Genomic DNA, 10970 nt, shown 5'->3' with positions numbered 1-10970 from the left:
TTGAGAATTTATAGTTACGATACAAATAAAGATGGTCTTATCCTACAAAAATGCAGTTCAAAATTTCACAGGTCTTCTATTTTAACACGGCTTGCATGTAGATTTAATACGTACAAAGAATCAGTCAAGTGACCTTCAGTTTCATCTCTAATCCTGATTTTGTTGACGTGTTCATTCCCAACCCGGATGAGTACCGGTACGAAAGAAAGACGAATAATGACTTATTTATTAAGATTGCACCCTAGATAGTATTTTTATTAAATGTTTAACAGATAAAATAATATCATATTTAAATTCTACATATTTTTCTAATCAAATTCCATGTATAATATGTTAAATTTGGAGTTACGGTTTAAAAGATATAAGTATTTAAAAAAATATTTAATATATACTACGAGTTTAATGTCATAAACAGTAAGGGTTTTTTTTTGTAAAATCATCTTGGTGGGTTTTCGACGGGAACGATTGCCTCTTTATTATTAGGTAAAGATTAGGTAAAGATATAGGTATAGATTAGGGAGAGATGAGTATATGTACTATGTTAAAAAAAAGTTTGCGAGTGCTGAGCGAAAGCCGCCCAAGCTACCCAGTCGTCGTGATCGGGCCCAGTTTTCCTCGGCATTGATTGAAGGCGCGGAGAGGGTTTCGTCTGCCACACCCACGCGTTCTATTGAAAATAAAAATAAAAGAAATCCGTTTCCACTGCACGCTCCTCTATTCTCGCGCGCCTCCTGCTCTCCCCCTCCTCGCCCCAAACAAAACCACCAACCAACCAACCACAGGGGCCGGGACTGCCACCACCGGAACCCGACCGATGGAGTTCCCTCGCCGCGGTCCGGCCACCGGCGACGGCCGCCGCTTCCCTGACCCTCCGCCGCACGGTATGCGTCGAGCCAATCTAAACATTCGCCCTTGTCGCCGTGGTCGTTTCTTCCTTGGTAAATAACCGCAAACGAAGTAATGGCAGGACCCATTTTGCTCTCAGTTCTCTTCTCCTGGGGTCAGATGCTTGCGATTGTTGTCGAGAACCCCGAAAATCTCGGCCGCTTCCATGCTATGCGTTGTTTTTTGTTTAGAAATCGAAAATAAGGCCTCAGTTTCTTTCAATACTCAGGTGTAGATTGGGTGTGATTTGGATTAGTTTGTTTCACAGAAGGAGTTTCCGATCTGTTTTGTGGGGGGCAGAACATGGCAAAATTGGGATCTCTCCCTCGAGAAATCTCGCAAACATGTTCCCTCATTTTCCATTGGACAGACTTAAAGTCCATCCTAGCATAGCAGTACACATCTTGCTAGTTCAAATCGCATGTAGATTTTTCAAGAAACACATTGAGAATTTGAGGAAGAGTTGGAATTTTGGTCACGCCGACCATCTAACTGCTGCGCAATGCCTGGTGCAGGAGAGGAGGAGCCGATGACGGTGATGAGGAATGCGCTGCTCTCGCAGCTCCACATGGACCACCTTCGCCAGGAGATCATCGTGTCCGAGCTGGCCAAGATGGAGCGCGCCAATGCCCTCCGCGCCGGCGTGGCCACCGCAGATGCTGGACAGTCTAAGCCGTGTCCGTTCAGTGCCGAGCAGCTCATGGCCCTGCGCGCCGCCACGCCGATTCCATTGCTCGGCCTGGCCGCCGCAGATGCTGGACGGTATGGGCTTTTGCCATTCAGCGCCGAGCAGCCCATGGCCCTGCGCGCTTCTGCCTGTGAGCAACAGACCACACGGATGCCATCGCAAAGTGTGGTCGCTGCTGATGCCGGACAGTCTACGACATGTCCGTTCAGTGCCGAGCAGCCCATGGCCCTGCGCGCTTCTGCCTGTAGCCAGCAGGACACGCGGATGCCATTGCACAGTGTGGTCGCGGCGGATGCCGGACAGTCTATGCCATGTCCGTTCAGTGCCGAGCAGCTCATGGCCCTGCACGCTGCGCCCAGTAGCCACCAGGACACGCAGATGGCATTGCATGGCGTGGCCGCTGCAGATGCTGGACCGTCTAAGCTGTGGCCGTTAAGTGTCGAACAACTCATGGCCCTGCGCGCTGCGGCGGATAGCCACCATGCCACGCCGATGCCAATGTACGGCGAGGCTGCTACAGATGCTGGACGGTCTAAACCAGGGCCGTTCAGTGCCGAGCAGCCCATGTCCTTGCTTGCCGCGGCCGGTAGCCACCAGAACATGCCGATGCCAATGTACGGCGTGGTTGCCGCAGATGCTGGACGGTCTAAACCATGGTCATTCAGTGCTGAGCAGCCCATGTCCTTGCTTGCTGCGGCCGGTAGCCACCATAACATGCCGATGCCAATGTACGGCGCGGCTGCCGCAGATGCTGGACGTTCTAAACCATGGTCATTCAGTGCGGAGCAGCCGATGCCCTTGCTTGCTGTAGCCGGCAGCCATGAGAACACCCCGATGTCATTGCACGGTGTGGCTGCCGCAGATGCTGGACCGTCTAAGCTGTCGCCGTTCAGTGTCCAGCAGCTCATGGCGCTGTGTGCTCCAGCTGGTGGCAACCAAGCCACGCCAATGCCATTGCACGGCGCGAATGCCGCGGATGCTGGATGGTCTAAGCCATTGCCGTTTAGTGCCGAGCAGCCCATGACCGTACACGCTGCGGCCGCTGGCCACCAGGTCATTCCAATACCATTGCACGGAGCGGCTGCGGCAGATGCTGGGCGGTCTAAACCGTGTCCGTCAAGCGCCGACCAGTTCATGTCGCAACAGAATGCAAAGTTTGATGAGCATAAACCGCCTGATTCCAATAAGGTGAGAACAGCTCGTGAGATTAGAACTTCATCTGTTGTGTCTTGACTATTGACATTTTAGAATACTGTTTAGAATTATGAGTCTACAAACCAAAATTTACTTTTTATTTTGTGATGACAAATTTATAGTTAACTCAATATTTGGGTCACGTAGGATTTCCTACGTGGAAATACTGATAGGAGCAAGTTTACTTTCCATGTTTTTCTGCATCCAAATTCTTAATCCTTGCCAAGTTCGCTCTCCTTGTTTGTAAAGGTTCACTTACTAATGATGTTAGTTAAATTATCAACAGGCCGTTCCTCAGAGTAAGACGTCGCTTGCGGAGAAGTTGGAATTAACAGGAATAAACATACCAGTTAAGAAGCCCAAACCACTCATGAAATGGAACTGCACCGTCTGCCAGGTGCAAGCGACTTGTGAGAAGAACTTACAGATGCATTATGCTGGCCAGAAGCACTTGGCAAATGTAGCAATGCTGGACCCAGTAACTAAGCCAACTGATCAGAAAGCGAAAGCAGCAGCAGCAGAACCTTCTCTTGGCACAGAGCAGAAGAAAACATCCTCGATAAATTGGAGTTGCAGTACCTGCCAGGCCCGCGGTACGTCCAAATCGACATTCGATGCGCACCTCCAAGGCAAAAGACATCAGCAGAACATCGCAGAGGCATCAGTAAAAGGCGATGGTGATGGTGATGGCAATGGCGCACCGAAGAATGCAACGGCGGGGGAAGCAAAATCGGACGGCGTCACCATGCCGAACCATTCAAAGAAGCCATCATCGGTCTGGAGCTGTAGCATTTGCCAAACTACATGCACCTGCGAAACAGACTTGAAGAACCACCTGAGTGGCACAAGACACCGAGAGAAGGTTCAGTCTCTGCTTGAAGAGAGCAAGAACATGGCAAGGAATCCTGAGACAAACTTGAAGAAAAACAATGCACCGCAAATGGTCAAGAACAAAGGACCACACCCGGCATGGAACTGCATAATGTGTGAGGCCAAATGTTACTCCAAATCTCAGTTTGAGAATCATTGCAGTGGCAGCAGGCACCAACAGAAGATCGAGGCGATAATCGGCAAATGTGAGACTGCAAAACCGAGCAGCATGAGGACTGCAAATGAACCATCTTCGGATGGCTCTAGCGGCAGGAACGCAAGCTCGGAGAAGGCGGAGAAGAAAGCAACGTTGTACTTCTGCGAGGTCTGCAATTTGCTGTGTAGCAGCAGTGAGACGCTGTTAAGCCATCGTTATGGGAAGAAGCACCGGGAAAAGCTCAGCGCAGGGAAATGAAGTGCGTTTGTGGGTCTGCAAGGCATTGTCGTTGTGGCTTTTGTAGGGAAGGTTGTGAAGCGCGACTATTGCAGCATGTAGCCCTGTGCTGCTGTGCACTTGAATTATGTGATGGCTTTGTAGGAACTGGGTTCAGTCGCACCTGTTATCTATATACTATTAAAGGGGATCTGCCGTTACCTCCTTCGATCCCCCTCCTATCGCTATCGCTAGCTCCTCCCACGTCCTCCCACCGTTTTATTTTTTCAGTCCTTCGATCCCTCCAAAAACCGCAGGAAGAAAACAGAAGAACCCAGCGATTCAATCAACATATCCCTCCGTTTTTGTTCGACCACCTCCTAACGATCGTCCCAGGCCACCGATTTTCTTTCACCATACGTCCCACTTCCACCTACTCCACGCACGCACGCCTCACGTAGTCATGATCCCCAACTGGCGCTAGACCAAGCCATGGTCCACCACGTCAAGGCATTACACGAGCGATCGGGAGGCGATCACGGCTTCTAGGGTCTCGCTTGCGGGCATGGTTTCTTGCTGGCGGCCGTAAGGACTGTGACCGCGCCCGCTACCACAGCCGTGCCCCTCATCCTCCTCTTCGTCCATCGTGCCGACGCAGGCGCTCATGCGGGCATCCATGGATCTGCCGCTCTAGAGGACGCTGGCCCACTACCGCCCCGTCACCGGCTGCCTCACCGCCGACGACGATGGCGAGCTCCTACGCATCAGGGGCGCAGCCGGCATGCCGTTTGTTGCCGCGTCGGCGCGCGCATGGCAGACCTCACTGTGCCGCTGCTCGGGGGCCTCGTGGCGCGGTACTTACCGGCAGGTTCGGCCGCCTTGCCCACCCGCTGCTCCTGGTGCAGGTCAACGAGTTCACCTGCGACGGGTTCACGGTCGCGGCGACGTGGAACCACGAGCTGACGGACGGCGATGACATGGCGCAGTTCCTAGGGGCCGTCGGGGAGCTCGCGCGTGGGGCGTTCATGGCACCGACGACGGCTCGCTCCCACGCCTGCCGCCGTCAATGGTCGCCGCATAGAAGCTGGAGGGCAGCTCCATGTTCAGCACGAACTTCGTGCTCCTCGACGTGATCATCCCCGTCGGCCTCATCGGAGACATTAGGGTCGAGTTCGACGCCACCGGCCTCGGCGACTTGTGCACGGTGTTCGTCGTCGCAGCGGTGTTGTGCACCTGTTGCAGTGCCGGACCGAGGCCCGCGTGACCCTCTCGTTCACGGCCAACATGCGCCGTCTCGTAGGCGCCAGGCACGGGTACTACGTCAACTGCACGGTGCTGCAGTCACTGTGACAGCTTGGAGCATGAAGCTGAGAGAAGAACATCTGTTGTGTTCTTCGTGACCTTGTCTTTCATCTTGGGGTCCATCCGAAACCTCCCTTGGAAGGTCCATATCACCTTGTTGGTTAAATACGGGTATAGTGCAAGACCAAGTCTAGATATGTCAATCTCCTCATTGCCTCCGTTGTGAATAACAGCAAGAAACCTGCGGCCCTGCATGCTCCTCTGGATCTCAATTGCGACATCTGCTATCTCTGCGCGAGAGCCTTGATCAGTAATCCCATTGAAATCATCCTCCTCATCCTGCTTGTCAAACATCTTCATCACCCAATTGGAAAGCTTCGGCTGCTTTGCGACTTCTCTCTGCAGTGCTCTTGTGCTCTCCCACTTTGAGCAGTCGATGTGGATGACTTGCTCAAAATCCAGTTCCATAGAAACTTGCCATAATTCAAGTATGAACAAAAAACTCAAATGATGATTTTTTACACTATAATTGAACAGAAAATCAGCTCCTCAGTCCAGACATATTCTTCAAGATTTCTCTTTCGAATTCAAGATAAACCACTAGACAAAATATACAGCTGCCTGGCTGTGACTGGGGATACATGAACAAAAATGAAAGGGGGCACGAGACATATCTCCAACGCGGTTGTGCCCTCTCGTGGGCGTGGACATCCGTTCTCCACTGCCGTGAGTTCCTTACTTTCCTCCTCCGCGACTTCCTTACTTTACTCCACTGTATTTCTTCATCTAATATAAAAGGGCATGTGAAGTCGTCCTCTTTGTGAGTGGAAATGCATGTATTACTGGATTGTCATCGCGTTTTTTGAATGTTGTCAAGCAGTAAAATTGATTTATGGTCATATCGAATTTTCTAATGTATTCCTGTATTTTGCTAGGGGCTTTCCACTATCTTGCTTTCAGTTCTGACAGCCGTGGTTTCTCATGGGGTCGAAATGAAGTATGAGTTGATGCTTAATTTTGTTATGTTTCTTACTTAACACTATTTTTATTTCTAGCATAAGGGGAGCTGGGACATGGGGACACTCTTTTGTAACCCGACGACTGTTGTTTCTAAACTATCAAAGTAAGAAAATCAACTGCACTGCCCTTCATTTTAGTTTTCTGAACATGTGTGTATGGTATTGCCGTATTGCTGAATCCATAAATATATGAGCATATAGAACTTATATTATTCATGATGCTGGGTGTAGCTCTGACAGTTCTATGGGAACTAAACCATATAGGAAGCTGATTTTCCCTCTGGGTTCTAACTCTGCTCTTATATTTGTGTTGCCCTGCCTTAGTGTTTTTCTATATTTGGTGCAGGAACTAAGGTGTCACCAGTCAGTGCCTTTGTTACTATACCAACCATCGTGCTGACTTAATGTCTAGGTGTCACCATTCTTTATTTGATGCTCATATTTTAATCATTTTGTATTTGCAAGATCACTCCTTAATACTAAGAGAGCAAAGAGATGATTTTAAGGATACATTTTTCAAAGGAGAACATTAAAAAAAATATAAGGAGCTTGCAACCATGATGGAATGGTACAGCGACATTGATAAGGTTAGTGCATTGTTTCTGACACAAAGTAATGCATATGCTACTAGGAATATGACTAAATCACTAAATGTTGTTACTTTGTTTTTGCACCTAAAATCTTTGCATGGTATCCCGCTTACCACCGAGTTAGTGAGCTCCTGAAGAAAGAAGGTGACAAAGATGGCAAAGTTACTTATAAATGTCTTGTTTCTTAAGAATTTTAGCATTTACTAAAGATGTGGTGATTTTCCATTGCTGCTAAGCCAATTATGAACAAACACTTTATGATAAACATCTGGTAATGCTTGTCCATTGATATACTTTATTTCTATTTTTATGTGTTTTTCTCCTAAGAGATTTTATTACATTCAGTTAGGCTCTAACTGGATTTGCAAATGAATAAATTTTCTGCATTTTTCATAAAATAATGATGGACTACACATATCTTGAAGCTTATTTATTATATCAGGAGCAGCCTAATAGATTAATTTCTCTCTTTCTTGGCACCATTATCTATTGCAGGTTGTGTTCGGGCGAGGCCCAGATACAACAGTCTACTTTTTTTTGGCTGAAATGATCGCTACTTAACTACAAGGTAACCAGTTGAACGATGCTACATTATGATGCTTTTTCTTTGTCACTAAGCTTGAGAACTTAAGCTTTACGGGCATTAGAAAAAAACTTTAGTTATAGTTATATGGGATACAATACAAGGACTGTAGGAGTAACGTGATTCGTTTCTGTAGGTTGTGGTTGGATATTGGATGCAGAGGAATAGTAATTTGGCTGATGAGGTCTTAAGGTAAGGAAAAAAGAAATATTACCCCACTGTTTATCGTTCGTCTGGTTGTGGTGATAGTGTATTTTAAGCCCATATGATTTTATATGGCTTTGAATTATATATTCACACGTATGTAGAAATAGTAAGATTAAGTTCGTTTCAGCCTACAAATGGGTGCTCCTATTTCTGCTTATCTTTGTTTGCCTATAATTTTCTTAAAAAGATATGCTTTTTTTTATCATTAGAAGTGCCCTCTTAACTTCACTCATATCTAAACCATTTTACAACAGATAATGCCTTTGATGTTAAAAGATCTTGCATCGTGTGAGGCTACTATAGGAGAAATGACACTTTCTCTCTTGGCGAGTTATTCAAGAATGGTAGTGCTACAACACCGAAGTACATATATTACTTACAATCATAGATATATCATGCCTACCTTTACAAAAGCTCCTCTACGGAAACAAGGGGCAGATGACTATTACTTGAAATTTGTCGTGCATTTTTTTTGGTTATGTTCCAAAAGTTTAGATGCATAGCAATGCACACTAATTCATACGTGAATGGTTTTTTGTGCTGATTCATATTTCATTACTTTTACGAAAGGCAGGGGTATGCATTTTTTACCATCAATTTTAGAATAAGACGCCTACAGGTGAGGTGTAGACGTGTAGTTGATGAAAATATTGGTTACCACAACTCTTATTAGTGCCAAGTCCCAGTATCTGAATTGCAGTATTTTTTCATAGACTTTCTTAGCTCAGTTTATTTCTCATGGAGTGGCTGACCTATATAGTGCTGTAATAAGTCATAAATACAAACTGTCGGGCAAAAATATTGACATCTGCGAGTGTTTCCCTTTATATTGGAAAATACTGGAAATGATGAAGAAATGCGATGCAAGCATATTGGCATCAGACTTCAGGTGAGAATTCAGTTTGCATCATCAATGTGTTATTGCTCATAAAATTAGTTAAGTACATTATGTTTTAATAAAGGACTCATAAAGTTTACTTGGAATTGGAAGAGATTACTTCACGGAACAACACTCTCCGAGTGATATGCTAATTAATAAACAGGTACATACGTTCATTCAGGAGTTTGCCATCAATTTGGCTGTGGTTGTCGTAAGTCATGGACTACTAAAGAACTAATGATATATAAATCTAAAGGTTGAACTCTTGTTATACACTGAGTGTTGTCGATTTTCTAGAGAATAACGAGGCATGCTACCTGCTCTATTCTTCCGTGCATACTACATGTGCAGCTGTACCTTATCATTTATAGTTTTCAAAAGCATACATGTTTTCATTTCTCATCACAGTGATTTATACACTATAGTTATGCAGCAACCTATTACGCCAAAGCGAGCCACAAAATTGGGCCATTGGATAGCTGGGAGGTGAACATGGACTAGCAGTAACTGCCCAGGCTGGTACTCGTTGGGCTGAAGAGCCATGTCATCCTCATTGTGTATAATTTTGATGGCATCGATGGGATTCTTCAACAATCGAAGTTCTTTGGGAGGCCCGGGTATTTTCTGCCCATCGTCGTCACCATTGCCATCGTGAACGCCATAGACTAGGAGACCAAGAAGAAGAATAGGGGCATGAACACTCGACAAAGCGGCCATGGTTGTTTGGATGAAGGTACCGAGTGACTATAAGGTGACAATGGTTAAAACATTTTCTCAGAATTGTTTGTAGATAGGACTGAGCACAGTTGTGGTTTTGGAGTAATATTCGTAATGGGTCATGTAGCCATTGTGAAGTGTGATGATGTCTACTGTACCCATGGGAGAGATGCCATTATGTACCGTGCATGAACAAGTGTGTCATTTTGATCTCTCGCAAGCGCTGTTTTTTATATCTTATTCACACGAATGTATGTGCAGATCGTCATTAGGCTTGTGTCAAAACCAACCTTGTCCCTCGTTTTACCATTGTGTGAAAACCACACTTATGCACTTAACAAGTAATGCCATGTTAGTTTTAATTACACAAGTTCTTGGTGTTCCTTTTAATATGATATACATCATATATCTTTCTAAGTCAATTGAATGTCAGTCAAGTTAAAAAAACAAACTCGAAAAAGACGTCGTCAAAGAGGTGTTGATGATGAAATACATAGTGCCCCGGATGCTTACAAAAATGATGAAAAGACCAAAGATTTGAAGTAAGGTGCGTGTTTGGGTTGACAAAGAAAGACAGCAGCCATGCGGGGCGCTAGGTAGGGTTGGTGAGGATAAGATAAAGGAGAGGGCTATAAACTAAAAAATAAACATGAATGGGAGGATAACATAAAGGAGAGGGATAGATTAAAAAATAAACATGAATTCACCATCATCACGCGGACATGGCGTGTGACGATAGGGGAGCATGCAGACATGAGCTTCATCATCGACATCAAGGTAAACGTTGTGAAGTACAAGATGTTTGATCAATGTCCCTATGTTTGAGTTTTTATCCCGTGGCAACGCATGGGCAATCAACTAGTCATTTGCAAATTACCATTCGTTACGGGCCCAACTTTCAACAAACTGGGTTGGTTTTGGCTCGACTGCATGGGTTAACTTTAACTTTTCCATGGCCACCACTTCTCTAATGCCGTGAATATGCAAAGGTTGTGTATCATTAACTGATAGGTAGGAGGAAACAACAACAATAACATATACTTCCTTCATTCTAAAATAAATGTTGTTCATCTAGTATATAAAATTTATATTCTATATCTATATGTCTATACGTACTAATAAAAGAAATATGTATTCTTGATCTGTCATGACATTTTGCAAAATCCCCTTCAATTTTTATAAACCTGCGGTATTGGTATAAGTTAAAAAAATGATTCAGATTTTGCAATATTAGCCTTGACTTTATCAATAATCAAACCACGGTTTTTAATAAGTGACAAAATAAATGATGCACACAATCGGAGTCGAACCCATGACCTCTTTGTACAAACCACGAAGAAAGAACCAACCAAGCCCTACACACTTCCTGCTCAAATTTTTAGTTACACCAATGCCATTTGGGCCACTGAAAAAGAAGGTTTTCGATTTGGGCCTATATGATTCGTGTGGAGTTGGTATTGGGCCTCCTTTGCTCGTATTAAAAAAAAAACTTCCAAACGTCCACTATCTTGTATTAAAAAAACTTCCAAACTCTTTCTCATTCCTCTGAACTTGCACGAATACATGCACACGCTCACAACTCCTCCTTTCTCTCAATGACGCCGTCGATCTGGACTCTCCGCTTTCTCTCCAGCCCCTTGCTCTTCTTCCCCTTCCCACCCA

The 10970-nt window shown here is 45.4% G+C and overlaps 1 protein-coding gene and 1 long non-coding RNA gene across 2 annotated transcripts; both read left to right on the top strand.

Annotated features, from left to right (window-relative positions):
* The first annotated feature begins 739 nt into the window (after window positions 1-739).
* On the top strand, window positions 740-4231 carry LOC123395583. The gene is made up of 3 exons (XM_045090602.1): window positions 740-881; window positions 1401-2761; window positions 3054-4231. The coding sequence occupies exons 1-3, from the start codon at window positions 815-817 to the stop codon at window positions 4050-4052; spliced, it is 2427 nt and encodes an 808-aa protein (XP_044946537.1). The 5' UTR covers window positions 740-814; the 3' UTR covers window positions 4053-4231.
* Window positions 4232-7386: 3155 nt separating this feature from the next.
* Window positions 7387-8509, top strand: LOC123397906. Its single transcript, XR_006610038.1, has 3 exons — window positions 7387-7489; window positions 7641-7696; window positions 7966-8509. It is a non-coding gene; the product is annotated as an uncharacterized LOC123397906 (long non-coding RNA).
* Window positions 8510-10970: the final 2461 nt, after the last annotated feature.

Source organism: Hordeum vulgare, chromosome 5H (assembly GCF_904849725.1).
Source record: "Hordeum vulgare subsp. vulgare chromosome 5H, MorexV3_pseudomolecules_assembly, whole genome shotgun sequence".
Taxonomy (NCBI): Eukaryota; Viridiplantae; Streptophyta; class Magnoliopsida; order Poales; family Poaceae; genus Hordeum; species Hordeum vulgare.
Note: the sequence above shows the minus strand (reverse complement) of the source record. Positions and strands in the feature narration are given on the sequence as shown.

Excerpts from the sequence above, each read along its gene's own strand:
- LOC123395583 (XM_045090602.1), top strand. The coding sequence starts at position 815 with ATGGAGTTCCCTCGCCGCGGTCCGGCCACCGGCGACGGCCGCCGCTTC. Across the intron at positions 882-1,400 it reads CCCTGACCCTCCGCCGCACG|GAGAGGAGGAGCCGATGACG; the intron begins GTATGCGTCGAG and ends TGCCTGGTGCAG. Across the intron at positions 2,762-3,053 it reads AACCGCCTGATTCCAATAAG|GCCGTTCCTCAGAGTAAGAC; the intron begins GTGAGAACAGCT and ends AATTATCAACAG.